We start from the raw sequence: 20,589 nt of genomic DNA, 5'->3' as shown, positions 1-20,589 counted from the left end.
GCACATGACAACAGGCTTTATAACTGACAATCAAAGGGCACAATTTTACATGTACCGTAAGGAGGGATATTGTCCGCCCATCACCAGTCAGGCGCACGCTGTCAGGACCATCGCCACAAAGTGAGTCCATAGTTGTTCACACACGCCAAGTCTGCATCAGCATGAGTGAGGATGGGCCCTCCCAGCACTATGTACGCGTACAAGTTTGATTTTTAGATAACAGTTGAAACCAAACAGTGAAAGGTAAAGAAAGGAAAACAATTGCAGCTACAGGAATACACCCTTAATGTCCACTGCCCCCCGCACACATTAGTTTCCCTTGGATCATAATTGTATGAAACACCTAGAACTCACGCACCCCACCAAACAAGGATGCCAGGCAAGTGGAGGAACAAACTGGAACCCAACCCGCGGCACACGTAACCCTCCCGGCAACACCACTTAATCCACTGCCACTCCTCCGCTCCCCCCCGGCCTCTCATCCAGCTGCAAGGCACCAAGCATGCACTCCCACCTTTCCGATATGGGCTCCCTCTGAAGGCCCACCGTTTTCTCCCTGCGTATAGCCACCCACTCAGCCCGAGCCCACGCCTGAAGGGAAGAGGCCCACGCCTGCACGATTGGCGGATCAGTCGCGTTCCAGTGCCTAGTAATGAGGCGTAAGGCCACCACCAACCCCAGGTCCAAGAAGCGAGAGGATGCCTTATCTTTGGGCGGTCTCTTAAATTGATGCAGTATGTACTCCAGCCACTCCAGGGGTATGCTACGCCCGGTGCACTTACGGAGCAACTCGCTTACTGCGCCACAATAGGAGGCCAGCCTGGGGCAGCTCCATAACAGGTGAAGAAGCCCCGCATCTAGTACCCCGCACCTGGGGCAGGACGCGTCCACTCGGTGGAAATACTTATTTATGAGCGCAGGCGTAAAATGGGCCCTGTGCACTACATAGAGTTGTATTTGGTGGAAGCGCAGGTTCCTCGGAATGCGCACTGGGCTTTGGAGGACTTTGCCCCAGTCCCTGTCGGACAATGCCCTGCCCAAGTCCTGTTCCCACTTGGCCCTAAGAGAGGTCAGGCTGACCCTGGTATGTACCCGCAAACAAACGCACTAAATGCCTGCCCCTCCCCATGACTTGCGGGTATTGTATGGTTAAATGTGTTGCAGGCTCCAGGGCCATGTCTCCCCACTTGGCCGTCATTTTGCCACTATAGAGCGTTGTAGCAGGAACCCCCCAGGAGGGAGACCGTCCTCACCTACCAACGTCCCATACGGTATCAGCGCACCGTCACAGAAGAGGTTTCCCAGAGTTTGTACGTCTGCCTCTTTCCAATGATCCAAAATGGGACGCGTGAGGGTTCCAGCACCCCCAGGAAATCCTCCAGGGGCACCGCAGGCGCATATGTTTGTACCCTTCAGGTGATGTAAATGACTCTGCGGGGGAACTTTATAGGCTACCGCCAGCAGCAGTGGAGAAGGTCTTGCTGGCGCTGCCAATGGATGAAACAGCTGAGTAATCCGCTTTAGTGAGTACTGAGACTCCAACGTGGCGTTGTCTTCTCTACCCCTATCAGCCAGCCATCTAGCAATCCACTGGAACTGTGCCGCCAGGTAGTAATGCTCGAAACAGGGAGCAGCTAGCCCGCCACTATCCGTCGGCAGGAACAATTTCGCGAGCGCTAACCTGTGCCTGGACGTTCCCACAAGAAGTCCTGCAGCATCGCGTTGTGTTGTAAAAAAGGGGGGCGGCACATAGAGAGGGAGATTGACAAAATAGTACAGTAGTCTAGGGAGCATAACCATTTTGGCCAGGAGAACCCTGCCCGTCGTGTTCAATGGGAGAGTGGTCCTGAAACTTATTTGAGACCGGAGCGCTGCCACCGCCCTACCCAGATTGCCGTCAAACAGGTCGGTCGCCTGCCTATAGATCTGTATCCCGAGGTACTGGAAAGTGTCGGCTTTCCATTGTACCTGCGTGTCACCACGGCTGTACCCTGGATCTTCCGTTGACGCATTGAAGGCGTAGAGGCACGACTTACCCGTGTTTACCTTAAGCCCTGAGACAACTGCAAACTGTTCCAGCACCTGGGCCAGTCTCCCCGGTATATGCGCCACATCTCTAATGAACACCAGCCGGTAGTCTGCATATAGCGAGACCTGGTGTCGCATCTCCCAGTGGGATCCCCGCTCCTAATGTCTGCTGCAACATTTCCGCCAATGGTTTCACCGCTAACGCGAATAACATTGGGGACAGGGGGCAACCCTGACAGGTGCCTCGACCGATCGCCACTTACTCAGAAATGTATGGACCTAGCCGCACTTTAACTTGAGGGTTCGTGTAGAGGAGCTGCACCGCCTGTAGAAAGCCCTCGCCCAGGTCATAGCGCGAAAGTACCGCTGCTAGATACCTCCACTCCAGGCAGTCGAAGGCTTTCTCCAAGTTGATTATCAGGCACCCTGCCCTGGGCCAGTCCTTCGCCGCACCCTCCGCCACTCTAAAGAACCTCCTGAGGTTTAGAATGGTAGACCTTGCCAGCACAAACCCGTTCTGGTCACGGTGCACTTAGTGGGAGACCACCGCCGCAAGCCGCTCTGCCAGGATTTTCGTGAATACTTTATAGTCCGCATTCAGCATTGCCAACGGCCTATACGAGCCTAATGCGGTAGGGTCTCTATCCGGCTTAGGTAGGGAGACTAGAAACGCTTCCCGCATGGATGGGGGGGAGCGAATCTTCGTCCATGGCAAAGTTAAACAGCCTCAGGAGCAGAGGCGCCAGAGTGTCCTTGTTCCTCTTGTAAATACTCCGCGGGCAGGCCATCTGGCCCAGGGGTCTTACCAGTCGCCATGTCCCCGATTGCATCACCCACTTCCTCCAGAGTGAGCGGGGCGTTGAGCTCGACCCTATGGTCCTCCGTCGCCGCGGATAAGTTGAGGGCATCCAGGAACGCGTCCAGCGCGTGCCGTGGGCCCACGCCTCGAGACTGGTAGAGCTGCCTATAATGGTCAGTCAAGGCACTGGACTTCCCTCTGAGTGTACACCAGTACTCCCTCTGCGTTGCGCAGGGCGCCTATAGGGGCTTGACTGCTTTCGCTTTTGCGCCAGCCAGGCTAACAGCCTACCAGCCCGATCTGCCTTGGCGTGCGTCCTAGCCGTGTGCGCCGCGTAATTATGGCAGCGCAACTGCTCCAGAAGCGACGCATGCTGGTTTTGGAAATCGCAGGGCTTACGCGAGTGCTCTTTCGCCCCTTTGCCCTCCCTTTCGCAACGGAGAAGCTCCAACTCCAGTTTTGCTAGGGAAGTCGACAACTTTTTCCGGACTTTCCACGTGGCCCCCAGACAATGCCCATGAATGGCCACCTTGTGTGCCTCCCACTCCACCAGGGCGCTGCTTGGTGTCCCCCCATTTTCCTTAAAATAGGCCAGGATAACCGTACCCAAGGAAGAGCGGAACTCTGCATCTTCGAGCGCAGTGGGCTGCAGCCGCAACGGGGGGACGACCTGCCTCCCAACTAATCTTAAACCGGAGGGGGTTGTGATCAGTGTGTTCTCCCTAAGTATTCCGTCTCGGCAAGGAGTGGGAGTAAGGGTTGAGTGCCAACAATTCTATTCAGTCGGACGTGGAGGTCGTGTACTGGGGAGTAGGAGTAGATTCTGTCTGCGGGGTGCTGCACGCGCCAGAGGTCGCACACCCCCCAGTGCGCAAGCCAGTCCCTAAACGCCTGTGCGGTGGACGCTACTGTCGTGGCCCTAAGTGGAGGAAAGGACCTAACTAAATGTGTGTCTAGTATCATGTTAGTCCCCACCCCCCAAGCAGCCAGGGGAGTCCAGCATACAGGTGGAGAATATTATTCAGACTCTCCAGGTAGGCAGGTTGCTCCGTGTTTGGGGCATGGAGAGATCCGAGCAGTAGTGCCTGGCCATTCAGTTTCCCCCCTCGCCAACGTGTACCTGGCCGCAGGATCCACTTGAACGTCTACACGTGAACCGGACCCCTGCCCGCTCCCAGATCAGAGTGCCGTGTGCAGAGTAGGTTGTGCCAAATATCTGTCCCCTCCAACGCCTGCGCAACTTCTCTATCTCAACCAGTGTCGTATGTGTCTCCTAGAGGACTGCTATCCCCACCCCGTCACGCTGCAGGCAGGAAAACAGCAGTATCGTCAAGAGGGGGTGTGCATACCGCGAATATTCCAGGACATTACATTAGTGTGTGCAATGTGTCCGTTCTATGCGCACGTGTACCAGAGCAAGGGAGCACGGGGCACCAGTAGCGTGCCAATGTGTTCCGCCGCCGCCAGGCCGGAATCCATTTTGGCTGCAAGGGCCGCGGCTGGGCCCAGTCCATCACTTTGTGAGCCATGCGGGTGACCCGGTCCCTCTGTGACCTGCTGTGTCTGCAGGGTTTTATCCCTGAGCCTGCCCATCGCGATTTGCTGCGCAGACGGCATCCACTCAACCAGCAGCCGCCCAAACCCGGCACCAGGCCACCGTGGAGGAGACTCCTCTCTTGTCCAGTGTCCGCGCCGCTCAAGGGATCTCTGAACCAGTCAGAGTGACCCCAACAGGCAAGGCTCCAACTCCCAGCAGGCCACGTTCACTCTGCAAACGCCTCGGGCGGGAGGGAGGAGTACCAACCGATACCGCATAGTCCGGCAGGTCACACCTCTCCAGTCCTATAGAAGCTCCATGCCAGCAGGTCCCCGCCAAATAGCCGCCACAACGGCTTCTCCACACCTCCTCGGAGCATAGGGCCCAGCGGCGCGATGACAGCGCCCATCAACTCGCACACAGACCCGGTAGCACCAGGCCGTCAACTGGCACCGCGCTTGGTGTGGGCCGGAGTCGGCTGCCTCGGGGGCAGCGCCAGCGGTCACAGGGATGAGGCCGCCTCCGGCAACAAACAGTGCCCAGAGTTCAGTCCCAACAGCCACGACCCAGGGGCAGCAGGCGCAGCCCCCCAGCCGTCCCCTAGCAATCTCCGGTGCAGCTATCTGCCACAGTAACTCTGTCCAGGCTGGGGGTGATCACTGATCAGTTTGGTAGCAGCAGTCTTTCAGGCTCCGTCCCATCCACAATGATGGCCCTCCTGCGCAAACCCAGTTAACAATAGTTCAGGCGCCTCCACATGCAGGCAAAGTCAGTAGTAGGTCATCTGCGGCCCCAGCAGCCAAGGCCCCCATCACACTACCTGGTCAGGCAGAACACTGCACAGGCTGCAATCGCCTAATGAGCTCTCCCACCGGGCGCTGAATCGCGGTGGACGCAGGGGGGTAAGATGGTGCCTGCACCGCCACTAAAATGGCGCCCAGCACTTAGAGCGTCAATCCAAGGTGCTAAAATCTGCCCGGGTGTCGCAGGCTACGGATAGCCAGCCTCGCAGAGAGACACCGTCCGGCCCAATTGTTCGCACAGTACAGGTCTTGTGAGCCTCTGATGCTCCCAGGCCCCAGGGGGAACCGCCGCCATCCTCCGCCGGCCCCTCTGCATCCCCCAGACTCCGGCACCACAGCTCCCAGGGGGCAGCCCTTCACTCGGCAGTCACGCTCCGCAGGAGCAGCCCATGCCAACAGCACCGGTTCCGCACCTAACCTTCGGTCCAGGACAGCGATTTCTCTCCCTGCGATGAACGCTCGTCACCAGCGCCGGCAACCCCCACACCAGGGCCACCAGGCTCCGTGCCTGTTGTCAGGGGTTCAGCGCCGGCCTCGCAGCACTGCAGGACCTACTTTCTGTGCTCACCAGGTCCCACACTCCACTGACGGCAGGGCCCCGCCAGCCACAGCTCCGACTCAGTCGGAAGGGAGCTACAGGAAGCTGCCCCAGGCCCAGTGTCAGCAGCGGGCCTCCGAACTTCGCTGAGCCGCGATCCGCTCCGGTCACCGGTACCTCCACACACCTTTGCCGTGTAGTGCTCAGCCCTCACCGCAGCAGCAGCCGCCCCGCCAGTCACATTTGCAGGCAGCGCCGGCACTTCCGCAGGCTCCTCAGTCCTCCGCAGGCTCCTCAGTCCTCCAGGGGGCCCCCGAAGCAGCAGAGACCGGCAGCCTGGAGCCTCACTCCACTTCCAAAATGGCGTCAGTCTCTCCACGCAGCCCTCTGCCACGGGCCGTCCCGCTGCCGCACACTGACCCAGCCAAACACCAGCGAGCTCTCGCCACGGCCACACACCAGCACCCCGTAGTAAAGGTGCTAGGGGCACCTCCGGTAGGGCAAATTAAGGATAATTAGGGGTTGTTCGGAGCGGAGCTCTACGCTGGCACGTCCGCCATGTTGGCTGGCTAGCCACGGCCCCACGTCTATTTAACTTTCTTGATAGAAAACGACCAACAGAGGTCAGTAAAATACCAGAATCACTTTAGGATTCTCAGTAGCTACCGGCTAATTTCCGGACTCCCTTTCCCAGCTAACGTGTTGGAGAAGTTGATCACAAACAATTGAAGGATTTAATAGCATCTAGAAATCTCCTGGATCAATCACAATACAGGTTTTGGGAGCAGCACGGAACTGAGACAGCTTTGGTCATGGCAGCTGAGGCTCTTAGTAGTATTCTGGACACAGGAGGGAAGGCCGCCCTGATCCTATTGGATCTATCGACGGCCTTCGACACTGTGAACCACTAGATCCTCCTGGCTCTTCTGGATGAATTGGGGGTTCAAGACTCTGGGCGTATGCTGATGTCTTCCTTTTTTAAGGGATAAAACTTTTTCAGTGCTTCTGGGAGAATCTGCTTCCAATTCCTTTAGGTTACCATGTGGAGTGCCTCAGGGCTCGTACTTGAGCCCCCACTCTTTTCAACGTTTATGTTGCTCCCCTTGCCTTGATCATCAGGAAATGTGGGTTCTTAACGGTCTCGTACGCTGATGACACCCAAATAGTGGTGTCAGTATCTGGCAGCGTAGATGAAATGGCAGACCGCTTCAGGGACTGCATGATGCAAGGGAATCAATGGATGCAGCGTAACTGTTTAAAGCTGAACAGCGATAAAACAGAGATCCTGCTTCTGGGCACCAATGCAGACTTCTGGCCCCCCAAATGGTGGCCTGACCGTCTGGGCGATTGCCCAATCACAGTAGGTAAAGTCAGAAAACTTGGATTCATATTCGATGACAAACTGACCTTTGACACCCAGACCAATAATCTGTCCTCTTACATTTGGTATATATTAAAAATGATCAGAAGAATATGTCCGTTTATCCCCCTTGATTCACTCAAAACTGTGATCACGGCGCTCGCACTGTCTAGATTGGACTATGGCAACGCTTTATATGTAGGGATTCAAACCCAATATCTAACTAAACAAACTTCTCCAGGACGCAGTAAAGCTAGTGGTAGACATTCCTAGATCCGAATCAGTCTCCCACAAACTGAAGGCCCTTCACTGGCTGCCAGTGGACAAAAGGATAAAGTTTAAGTCTCTGTGTCTGACATATAAGACACTCCATGGCTCAGGACCACAGTTCCTGAGAACTCATTTCAAATAGTATATCCCAGCAAGTAGTTTAAGATCCACTCAAGCAAAACTTCAAGTACCCAAGTTCAAGCAGGCTAGGTGGGGAGAAAGAAGCTTCCTGCTGAGGACAACCAAGTTATGGAACCTTCTACCTATCAACATAAAAAGTAGGCCGTCGCTTCTGGCTTTCAGGTAGGCAGTCAAAACATGGTTGTACCCCTGTTAAGCTAGAACATCTCTGCAGTAACCTGAAGTGCATCTAACAGTAGCGACAAGACGCCCTCGGCATTCGCGCGCTTTCCAAGCTTACAAATCATAGATTCCAGTCCATAGAAATTGTCTTCCACGAGCACCCATAGACCATAATAGTTTTTCAAATCTTGTCTTTTCAGTGATCTGACCACCGAAGGCCCTGATTTTATACTAAAAAATGAGCTTTGGACATTTACAGCTGAAAGGCAATATTTCTCTGTGTTCCCATACCTGGTGTGTCGTGCAGTTTGGTGCTTTCATTCCCTCCATGTTAAAGAACAGCAGGTGTTTCTGCACCCAGGCTAATGTGCTGCATATCTAAATACATGTAAGGTCCCAAAGGAGAGACCGATTGCATTGCACAGGTAGTGCTGATAGCTGACTGACTTATGTGTGTTGGGCATCCTGGCCCATCAAGCCTTGCTGCAGTCTTCACCCTTAAAACTTTTCTAAGGCTGAGGTTTTCTTTTTTTGCCAGATGTTAAATGTGTACGTGTGACTAATCTTTAAAGGAACGTTTAGTTTCACTGTTACCTGCATTTTCAATCTTTGCTTTTTACAGGGTGTTTCACTAATTGTTAGTAGCATTTCAATTAATTTTTTTTCCCTGTAAAACAGGAACTAATTATGCTACACAGGCATTTTATACTGGTGCTTAATGCGACAAAAACACAAGTGAAGAACAAGATATTTTCTTGAAATTCGAAATAAACTTGCTCGTTCTGACCTGCTTCTACTACTGCCTTTTTGAGAATATTGACCTTTTTGTAACCAGGACAACAAATCATTATGAAGTATCTTAAAAAACTCTGTCGATCCGCGTGCTCTTCATCATCCTATAGCCTGCACCTGTCTATTCCCCACCATAGTTTTTTTTAGGCTATCTGAAAAACCCTATTTTATTTCTGCAGAGCATAGACACATTATTTGATTGTGGGCTACAGAAGCATTCTGGGACGCAAGCACTGCATTTGTAACTTCAAGCACTAACTTCTCCCCTGTAAAAAGAAACATCATGCTACTCAGTTGAGCCATCAGCAACCGTTGACATTACAGAGATTCCCCTTATTGAATTTGTGAATACTTTTATGCTTCTTGATAGAATTTCAGTCTGGGATTCAAGGTATGTTTCAGATGAATGGAATGTATTATCTTTTAAGCAAGTTTTGGGATATCTTCTAATTTTATGATGAATATCCCTCACCTGCATTTTCACTATCCTGTATTATGTAAAATGTTCTAAAATCTATTCTGGGGGTATTGGTGCAAGAACATATAAAAACGTATACTAAATTACTCATTACCGCGTCAGTGACTAATGGCTTTCAAAGGATCATGCCTGCACGGTTATTCTCACACTGATTTACTCATCACTTGTGTTGAGTAAATTGCTCAAAATACTCGAACTTGATAAAACTTTACCATTGGTAGACTTTGAGGCCCTATTTTGTGCCCTGTAACATGCAACGTTTAAATAAAATGTGTAAAAAAAGAATAAACTTTGAAGCATTCCTGTTACCAGTGTGATGCTTCATTTCATCATTGGGCTAACCTTGAACTGTTTTTACCTATGCAGCATTCATCAAAGCAATGCCCTTTTCCCTGGTGACACATACTTAGCCTTCATGGGCATGAAGCAATGCATTCCTCGTGTCCCTGGTCGTTTAATAATATTTCTGGTCACAGAAGAGGCGCTATTGGGGTATTTGGTTCTGGACAAATTTCATTCTGAGTAATCTTGCCTGCTCTGAGGAGCATTTTACAATTTTCAGGCTCTATTGCTCACGCAACAAGAGTGTTTTAGCTATGCCTGCATTGTTTCCCCTGCAATTCCTCTTTTTAAATATATAAATAAATGTAAAAATAAAATAGGCAGCTGGTCTTAAGCCTTACTTAACAATGAAGTATGTATTTAACTGCTCCGTTTCGTACAAAGTTTTAATTCTATGCGTGTAACTCTGTTGCTAACGAGCCGCTGTCTCCACCTCCCATTATTACGGATTGTAACTTTGCAGTTATATCTTTAACATTCATAATCCTGCTCTCAATAGGGAGCCTAGTTTAAATGTTTTGTTCTCTAGCTATTTAGTACTCCTCTGTGGCCTCCCAAAGTCGTGTGTGTTCCCCCTCCACCTACAATGCTGTTAACCAGACGGAACTAAAAGGGGTTGGTGATGGACGGAGCATCTGAATCAATCAAACACTCACACCCAGTCAAAAGATCTGGGTTTAATCCATCCCCGTTCTTTTGCCCTCTCTGTCGCCCCAGTTCAGAGATGGCTATATGCAAATCAGTCTGACCCTGTGCCTCATGGGAACAGTTCAGCCCGAACTGGATTTGGTCCCAGATCTCTGTACTGGGGTGAATGTATGACATTGTTCTGCATTCTGTCCATCAACTATGGTTTTTTTGCGTTAACCAGACGGAGGCAGCCATCTAGAAAGATGAAAGGGGTAATGTTGCTGTACTAACTGGGAACACCCCTCCCTCCCCCACAGCCCTTACTTAGAAAGATCTCCCACCCACCTATTTTCCAAGATGGATTGAAGGTATTTGTTGAGATAAGTCACACATTCTCTATAGCGTTGTCCAAATTACATCTGGAATTCAAAGGCAATCCTCTCTGGGAAACATTAGGTCCATTCTCTGTACATCTTGGGTGGTTCCTATGCATGGTTCAGTTCATGGTAAATGTAATTGATAACTTTTTTGGCGGGGGGAAATGTTTTCCTGCTCCTAGGACATAGGCACCTTACAAAGGAGAATCTACTAACTTTAGATCTGTTAAGCTTGACCTCCCCTTGCCCACTTTTCTGCACTTGATAGTCTGCTTTCCGGTGTCTCTGAATGCTCTTGCACCATCATAGACTTCAAAGTCCTGGCAACTCTGAGCTAGATTTTAGGATTGGGTCTTAGAGTGTGACCCCGATCCTAAAAAGGTTTGGGATGAAGGCCACAGCCCACACACATTATTGGATGTTGCATACTCTTTACCAAAGCAGCGGACATAAGACAATTACCCTAATCTCGAGTGAAATTCCATGGACTCTTGCTTCTTTTCAGAGTTTTTCTAGTGTTTCCTCTAAGAAATACTGATACTGCCGTTTCCACCAACTCTGACAACAGACTTTTTGTGAGGGTTTCTCTAGAAGGGTTCTCGGCATAAGGGAAATATACCCTATTTGGAAGGTTTAGAAAATATTTTTTGTTCTTTCTGACAGTGGTTTTCAAGAGCTATGGTTTCTAAGAGCTTCCTTGTCCTTTGGCCCCTTTTTACAGATGTATGAGTTCTGATTGTTCCAGTTTCCTTAGATCTTGGGCGGCTGGACCTTTGCGATCTCCTTGACAGCACTTCTTCCGGTGGGCCCTCAATTAGATCTTACCTCTACCCCTTTAAAGGTAGGAGGCATTATCGCCTCCTTTATACCGCACGGTGGTCCCTTAGGCCACTGAGTTCTCCAGTTCTCCACTGGCTAAAGTAGAGTGCTTTCAGGCTGTTCCATTCAGCTCTTTCCCCCTTCGATCTCTCTTTACTAGAACTTTTGGTATATCGGTGGTTGCAAGGTCTAGTTTTCAAGGGAACTCTTCTCCTAGCTTGATCAGGCTTGTTTACAGGAACCACAACTTAATTTCTCCTGGGGTCTGCTTTTCATATACTGAGGATTTCCTAGCCATCTATTCCTCTGGTTGGCCCATTCTTATCCTAATTTTTATATCTTCCTCCTTTATGGCCTACTAGTTTTATTAAGTGTTACAGTTCCCTGTGACTGCCTTCAAGAAATAATTTATAAAGTTAGCCTCTGCCTTTCATACATTTTTTTCCTAACCATGACGGTAAAAAAACCCATTTTACTTTGAAGCAAAATGTCTCCTTTTAGCTATGCATCTTGCCATAGTAGGTGTAACATAGTTCAAAACCGCAAACACAGGATCTAAACTATTTGTAGTTTAACTATGCCAGTCACTGCTATTGAAGAGATTGTTTTTCGTTTCTAGACCCACTTAATTTTGGGTGATTTCAGCTGCCCAAAAGAGACTTGAATGTCTGTGCTGACACCACCTGTTTTGCAGCTAGACCACCGCTGAACAGGAATACGTCTATAAAATTCAGTGTTCAAAATCAACTCCAGTACTTTCAGAAATTGCAAGGTGGGTAACATCTAGTTCGAGGCATATGGGCTGCAGATGGTACATTATGAATAGATCGCCATCTGGTGTTGGGCTCGGATGATTGCACTTTGTTTTTGTCTTGGAGAGTCTTTTGTATCTTGGTGACTCCTCCCTTGGTTGGTAGTGCGCATGGGCATCGGCTCCATCCTTAGATTGTTTTTTTCCGCCATCGGGTTCGGATGAGGATCGAGACGCTCCAGATCAACTTCAGAGAAAAGTGATTAATCGGCGCGTATTCCCTTTCCAATTCGACGGTATTGTTATCGAACGCGTTTCATTTCCATTCCGACGCGTTGCAAATTCAAAATCGAAGAAAAAACGTAGACCTACGTCGACGAACAGGAGAACTTTCTCGACGCAGTCAAGCCCGGAGTCCATGGAAAGGACTCCATTCAAGAAATGTCCAACGTGTGGTGCTAAGTTCCCACACAAGGACCTACACGAGGTGTGCAACCTCTGTCTATCGCCTGAACACGAATCCAGGGACTGCGAAGCCTGCGCAGCATTCTCCTCCAAGCTAACGATTAGAAATCGTCGAGCTCGAAGACACGAGGTTTCAAGAATGCAGTCGGAGGCGATCCCGGAGCTGTTCGGAGACGAGCTAATGGAAGAAGAAGAGGATCAGTCGGGGTCGGAAGGGGACCAGTCGGAGGTTGAAGAACTCAACGAGCAACAAACCGTGAGTGACGACGTCCCCTTACCGAAAAACCGACCCCGTGCGGTAACGACCCCGCCTTCGAGCCCGGTCAAACCGCAGAAAAAAGTTTCCGACGCCCCGCCCTCGGGCCCGGCAACGAAACTGAAACCGAAACACTCGGACTCCCACCATGTCGGATCTGAGAAAAGGGCGACATCGACTTAGACACCGAGGCTACATACAAGGGAAAGCTCGGTACCGAAACATTCCATGTCGAAACATAAACATGGTTCGTCGTCCAAGATTCACTCGATACCCAGGAAGTCGGAATCGAGTAGACACTCGGTGCAGAAAGCACCAAACACTGACGATCGAAAACATAAGCACCTTTCGGAACCAGGGCCTTCGGTACCGATTCAGGAGCAACAGACAGATCCCAAACAAAAGATCTTGTTTATCGATCCGCAAACTGGCAAAGTTGTGACGAAGAAGAGAAAGAATGAACAGACAGAAGATAAATCTCTTCCTTCAAAAAAGAGAACACTGGGGACAAATACAACTCCTCCTACTTCTCCTAGACATAAAGTCACACCCTCTTCTCCTATTCCTCACACTATGCCAAATATTCCTACACCTTCCACACCAAGACCATCTACACCTCAGTCTGATGTAGACAGTGATCTAGGGGAGGGAGAACCTCAAGGGGATGACGAAACCATCCCAGATGAGGAGGACCCATGGGAAAATTATGACGTAGGGTCAGATGAAGACAACGACCCAGAGTTATATCCCTCAAAGCCTTCACCACCTGATGATAACACAGGGTTTGCGCAGCTCATTAATAGGGCAGCAAAATATCATAAGGTAGATATACATACAGAACCCCAGATAGAGGATTTCCTGTTAGAGACGCTACCTAATGCACAAAGAACATCCGGTACTCTTCCTATGTTGAAGGGTCTTCTCAGTCACACAGAAGAAATATTCAAAGACCCAGTGAGGGCTAGGGTGTTAAACCCAAGAATTGATAAAAAATATAAGGCGGCTCCAAAGGATCCAATCTTTATTAAAGGACATGTACCCCTGGACTCGCTGGTGGTCTCAAACGCTCGTAAAAGAGCAAACTCATTATCTACAGGAGAGGCTCCTCCACCTGATAAAGAGTCAAAATTAATAGATGCATCAGGCAAAAGAGTAGCATCACAGGCGGCAAATAGCTGGCGTATAGCCAATACACAAGCATTACTCGCACGTTATGACAGGGCACATTATGATGAATTAGAAAAACTCATCACACATCTCCCCAAGGAACATCAGAAAAAGGCAGATCAGTTAATACAGGAAGGTAAAATAATAACTAATACTTCCATTAAGTGCGCCCTAGACGCAGCAGACACTGCAGCAAGATCCATAAACACCAGTGTAATGTTGAGGAGACATGCATGGCTTAGAATCTCAGGATTCAAACAGGAAGTACAAACGGCACTACTGAACAAACCATTTGATCAAAAGACACTGTTTGGTTCAAGCACAGATGAGACCTTAGAGAAAATGAAGAAAGATACAGAAACGGCTACGTCAATGGGAGCATTGCAACAGCCAACACAAAGAGGTTCCTTTCGTAGATCCACCTATAGAGGGGGCTCAAAGAATACAGGAACAAATCAGCAATCCACCTCTTTCACACCAGCATCACCCAGAGGTAATTCAAGAGGAAGTTACAGAGGTAACAACAACAAGGGTAGAGGCCGCGGAAATAATAACAACCGCAACGCCTCAACCCCAAAACAGTGACTTCATAGAACTCCCCCCAGACCACATAACACCGGTCGGGGGACGTCTAGCACAGTTCCTACCTGTCTGGGAGAACATCACATCAGACAAGTGGGTGAGACAAATTATCCAACATGGTTATTGCCTGGAACTCACAGCTACCCCACCAAACATCCCCCCCAAACAGCGTCCAATGAGTCAAGATCATCTGACATTATTAAGAGAAGAAGTACTAGCACTTCTACAAAAGCATGCCATAGAGAAGGTTCCAAAACATCAACAAGGGACAGGAGTATACTCTCTATACTTCCTAATCCCCAAAAAAGACGGGTCCCTAAGACCAATATTAGACCTCAGACCTCTCAATGCTTACATAAATTCGGAGCATTTCCACATGGTCACGCTCCAACAAGTACTCCCTTTACTGAAGAAAGGGGACTTTCTTTCTACACTGGATCTAAAAGACGCTTACTTTCATATCCCAATTCACAAAGCCCACAGAAAGTACCTACGGTTTGTTTTAGAAGGACAACACTATCAGTTCAAAGTCCTTCCGTTCGGTGTCACAACAGCACCGAGAGTGTTCACAAAATGCCTAGCTGTGGTGGCAGCACACCTAAGAAGACAACAAATACATGTCTTCCCATACTTGGACGACTGGCTAATAAAGGCCAAGTCAAAAGAGGAATGTCTTCACAACACACAGAAGACAATTCAATTGCTGCACCACCTAGGGTTTACGGTGAACTACAAGAAATCACACCTGCAACCAAACCAGATTCAGCAATACCTGGGGGCTACGATAGACACAGAAAAGGCAATAGCATACCCCAACCCAATCAGGATACAGACAATGGTCGGGTTAATACAAAGATTTCAACCACAACACTCACTACCAGCACGAGTGTTTATGCAACTATTAGGCATGATGTCCTCCTGCATACTGCTAATACCACATGCAAGGCTACAAATGCGTCCACTACAGGAGTGTCTAGCGACACAGTGGAATCAGGCTCAAGGTCAGATTACAGATCTGGTGTTGGTAAACGACCGGACGTATCGCTCTCTGAAGTGGTGGAACACAGAAAACATTTCCAAGGGACGGTCGTTCCTAGAGCCAATTCCACAAGTGATAATAACAGCGGACGCATCGCTCTCCGGATGGGGAGCGCATATGGAAAAATACACAGTGCAGGGGAAGTGGAGTGTGCAGCAAAAGAAACTGCACATCAACTACCTAGAATTATTAGCAGTATTTCTAGCACTAAAAGCTTTCCAAATACAAATAAAAGGCAAAGCAGTCCTGATCAGAACAGACAACATGACTGCAATGTATTATATTCAAAAACAGGGGGGGACACACTCTCTCCAACTATCCAAACTAGCACAGGACATATGGAGATGGGCCATTCCTCAAAAGATCTACCTGTTAGCGGAACACCTACCAGGAGTTCAAAATCAGATAGCAGACATCCTAAGCAGACCGTCAGAACAGGTACACAAATGGGAGCTGCACGACCAAATACTGCAGCCATTCTTCCAAAAATGGGGGCAACCAGAGATAGATCTGTTTGCCAACCATCAGAACGCAAAATGCAAAAACTTCGCATCCAGGTACCCACACCAACGGTCCCAGGGCAATGCACTATGGATAAATTGGTCCAACAAATTTGCTTACGCGTTCCCTCCTCTACCACTAATTCCGTTACTGGTTCGGAAACTGCAGCAACACTCAATGACAATGATACTAGTGGCACCCACGTGGGCAAGACAGCCGTGGTTCACCACACTGCTACAACTCTCACAAGTACCACATCAAAAGCTAAAATTATTACCCATGCATCTTACACAGAACCATGGAGAAATAATGCACCCAGATCCCAAACAACTGAACCTAGCGATCTGGCTCCAGAGGTCATAGAGTTTGGATATTTAGATTTATCTCCAGAATGCATGGAAATCATTAAACAAGCAAGACGTCCTACCACCAGAGCATGCTATGCAGCAAAATGGAAGAGGTTTGCTGTATACTGTAACCGTAACAAAATCAACCCTCTGGACGCATCCACTAAACAAATCATTTGCTATTTACTACACTTGCAGCAATGTAACTTAGCATATACCTCTATCAGAGTTCATCTCGCAGCCATAGCGGCGTACCTACAAAACAGGCAACATCTTTCACTGTTTAAAGTACCAGCAATTAAAGCTTTCATGGAAGGACTCAAAAGAGTCATTCCACCAAGAAGACCACCTTCCCCAGTCTGGAATCTCAACATAGTACTTACCAGACTAATGGGGCCACCATTTGAACCTATGCATAGGTGTGAAATACAATTCCTCACATGGAAGGTGGCATTCCTCATAGCTATCACGTCACTTAGAAGAGTAAGTGAACTGCAGGCTTTTATGATTCAAGAACCATTTATGCAGTTACACCAAAACAAAGTGGTTCTTAGAACAAACCCAAAATTCTTACCAAAGGTAATTTCAGCATTCCACATCAATCAGTCAGTGGAATTACCGGTTTTCTTTCCAAAACCACAAACGGTAGCAGAAAGAGCCCTACATACATTGGATGTTAGAAGGGCCATATTGTACTACATAGAAAGGACACAAACTTTCAGAAAGACAAAACAGCTATTTGTTGCGTTTTCTCCTACACATAAAGGCAATCCCATCTCCAAAGCGGGCATTGCCAGATGGATTGTAAAATGCATTCAAATATGCTACTTAAAGGCAAAGAGAACATTAACTGTTCCTCCTAGAGCTCACTCTACACGTAAACTAGGAGCATCTATGGCATTTTTTGGGGAACATTCCACTAGATGACATATGCAAAGCAGCTACCTGGGTTACACCGCACACCTTCACAAAACACTATTGTGTAGAGGTGCACACAACACAACAAGCTAGAGTGGGACAAGCAGTATTAAAAACCTTGTTTCAAACAGTTGCAACAGACACGGGCGACCACCGCTAGGGAGAGAACTGCTGTATAGTCTATTCATAATGTACCATCTGCAGCCCATATGCCTCGAACGGAATATGCTACTTACCAGTATGCATCTGTTCTTGGCATAGAGGGCTGCAGAGTGGTACATGCCCTCCCAGCCTCCCCGGAAACCTGTGTCTGTTCCAACATTATCTTATTTAGATACACTTACATGGGCATTCTTATCTGTATTCTACTATACTACTCCATCTAACCCTACTATGGCAAAACAATCTAAGGATGGAGCCGATGCCCATGCGCACTACCAACCAAGGGAGGAGTCGCCAAGATACAAAAGACTCTCCAAGACAAAAACAAAGTGCAATCATCCGAGCCCAACACCAGATGGCGATCTATTCATAATGTACCACTCTGCAGCCCTCTATGCCAAGAACAGATGCATACTGGTAAGTAGCATATTCCTATTAAATTACGGTTAAATGTGCATAATGCCTTGCAGAGAAAGGCGGACATTGCACATTTTTTTTATAGTTCATGAAAAATCCTCCATTATCAGGGAGCATGATTCTTTCAGAGCTAATAATTAAAATCCCCAACTATCTGAATTCTAGTTTGGTAGTGGTTTACTAAGATAGATTTGTTTGTTGCTTTCTTGATATTTTTTAATAGTCTTTAATTTTGGCTATTGTTTATCAGTTTGTATGGTTAGCTTTTCTTATTTGTTCACAGGTCAGACATGAAATATCGACGGAAGCTAACCATGTGAAGACTATCATGTCAACATTGGAAAGCCTTAAAGTTGCCTCCTCTCCATTGAGGTCACAGCAAGAGATTCCTGTTCATGATGCAGAAGTGTGGTCTTTGCCTGTACCAGTTGAACGTAGGTATGTGAAGGAGATAAAGGCTTGTGCTAGTCAATAAGTAGGACTTCGCAAGTTCAAAACCAGCACCAGTCCACTTTATCTGAAACAGGAGACAAAAGTACATTTTTACTTCTTCAAATAGTGTTGATTCTACCGCTTTATTATGTGTAGGTTTATAGCAGCCATATGAAATTCATCAATTGAGGGGTGAGGGGCATGAGTTGCTTTTTACTGATACTGTGGTGAAAATCTATTCTTTGTCTACTGATTTGAAGCAAGCGCCCCCACCCCCTAAAGACTGCCTCTCCTAATTGCCCTTCCTGATTGATCTTCATCTTCATCTTTGCTAACACTTTTCTAGACTTTCTGAGCATGGACAACACATGCAAAATCTCAACAAATAACTTTAGGAAGAATGTATCTGCCATGAGGCCAATATGGGTAGTGTTTTGATGTGGTTGAAGTTGAGAGTATTAAGTACGTTTGATGCTTGTCCTCCATATGTAGCTTTGGTGTAAAGAAGCTCAAATTAGGGCTCTTATTCATTCGAGCAGATTTTGGGAAGTGTTTTCTAGCAAATGCTAGGCAAAAAGCTCAACCCTTGTCGCCAAATGCTTGAGGTTGTGCATATGTTTAGGAAACCTGTAAAAATACAAGCAGTCGTGCAAGCAACTAGATACACTCCATCTTAGAGTGCTTTGCAGTAAATAGTTTCTACCACTTGGAGGTGGTAGTGCTCTTCTTGGTTGTTGAGATGGGGAAAGGTACCTTGCATGGTTCTCGAGAGTATGTGCCCATGCTTTGATATCTCCACAACTGTTGTGATCTCTGCATGGGCACACATGCCTATCCTACATGTGTGCAGGAGCGTTTTCTCGATGTGGATTGAGACCCATAGTGGTTCTGTATAGTTGGGAGGGCCCAGCAAGTCCCCCCACCTAGTCCTTGAGAAGTGACTACTGCTATTTCCACATACTGTAGCGAATGGACCATGATGACATTGAAATTATTCTAGTTTAACATAGGCTTGTTTTCACCCTGTTGCCTGCTTTTGTAGAGCAGCCTCAAACATTTGAACTTATTCCACCTCTCCCCTATAACTGAATGTTTCACCCATTTTTAAGAAGAATTAATATTGTGGGAGTATGTTGAGACTTCCACTGAAGTATCCTCGCTTGGCGGGGGTCACACAGTGGAGCAGGGTGGATTAGCTGAAAGCTGTGCACACTGGCATTGCTTGTGAAAGGATGTCCAGTACTTCACCATGGGGATCTCTCTTTCCAGGCAACCTAGTGTTTTCGCCACACAGGTCCAGTGTGCTACAACAGAAGGCTGTCCAATAACATACCCAGGGTACTGCTCTCAATAGTGCACATTTAGCTGATCAATGCTACTTTGTGTATTGGGATCCCTTTTCCTTGTGTGTGAGAAAGTAAGTAGTTGCTCAATGGCTTTAAAAAAAAAAAAATCTCCTTTGCTTGTAATCCTATGACAGAGTGCTGGATATATAAACCCACCATCTCCTTCCTGGGTAAGCGTCTGGCTTCCCTATGTTGCTACACTGAAAGTAAAGTGCTAAATTGGTGAACTTGGGTAATGAGTTTGAGCCACCATTAAGGAAATTCGTCTGGACACCAGTGGTACAACTGCTCTGGTTGATGGAGTTAAAGCCCAATGACCCCTGAAAAAGTTCCCACAGTGAAGCATGCTTTCATGGAAGAATGTAAAACAAACTCGGGAGTCCACATGGGAGAGGCAGAGGTGCAACCAGTGAAAACGGGTGTATATACAACCAGCAACAGCAAATGTTTGTGGGTCGAATTGTTACCCAGGAAAAAATGAGGAGCAACTGTTGGGAATGGAATATGCTGTGAGGAGTCCACAGGTGTGGCATACAAGCAGTGGGACAATGAGGTCAACTCTTGTACACATTTGGGGCAGCCCAGGATAAGGTGGACACTATGGTAGAGTGGTTGTGAGCTCTGCTGAGGAGCAGATTAGGGCGCACCTTGGTACATATTTGGTAGAGCATGCAGTAGTGGGCTTCTGAGACCAACCCAGATGCAAGATGGGTTGTGGCCTCTGGAAATTTATATACAGTCCAGTGCAGTGGGCCTAAAGGGGCACCCCAGGTGCAGATTAAGGGGCAGTTCTGGGAGGTTAATAACTTCCTCCGCAGTAAGAGTAAGGGTCCATGGGTTGGTCGAGGGACATCTCTGAGGAACTGATGCACTTTTATGGATAAGGAGCCTATGAATTAAGGAAACGCACTGTTTATTCAACCCTGAAAAATCTTTAGTTGTTTAGGTTAGGCTTTACGTTTTTAAAGTGCCCCTCACCATAGAGTAGGGCCTGTAATGTATTGGTTTGAGTTGTCTGTACCGCTGGATCTCAGCTGTCTGGTTAGCAGGTCCCAAAATTAGACTGGCCACTGGCGGCTGGACTTTATTTAAGTTTTAAATATAATGGTCAGAAAGGTATAAGTAAGCAA

The 20,589-nt window shown here is 48.1% G+C and overlaps 1 protein-coding gene across 2 annotated transcripts in view; it reads left to right on the top strand.

Moving 5' to 3' along the window:
* KATNA1 (katanin catalytic subunit A1) overlaps positions 1–20,589 on the top strand; it is a 223,708-nt gene that overhangs the window by 42,952 nt on the left and 160,167 nt on the right. For both annotated transcript variants that reach the window (XM_086927296.1, XM_086927295.1), the window contains exon 3: positions 17,965–18,119. In XM_086927296.1, the coding sequence (XP_086783422.1) occupies positions 17,965–18,119 (155 nt within the window). The remainder of the gene's footprint in view (positions 1–17,964; positions 18,120–20,589) is intronic.

The sequence above is a fragment of the Lissotriton vulgaris genome, chromosome 6, assembly GCF_964263255.1.
Source record: "Lissotriton vulgaris chromosome 6, aLisVul1.2, whole genome shotgun sequence".
In the NCBI taxonomy this organism is placed as follows: domain Eukaryota; kingdom Metazoa; phylum Chordata; class Amphibia; order Caudata; family Salamandridae; genus Lissotriton; species Lissotriton vulgaris.
Note: the sequence above shows the minus strand (reverse complement) of the source record. Positions and strands in the feature narration are given on the sequence as shown.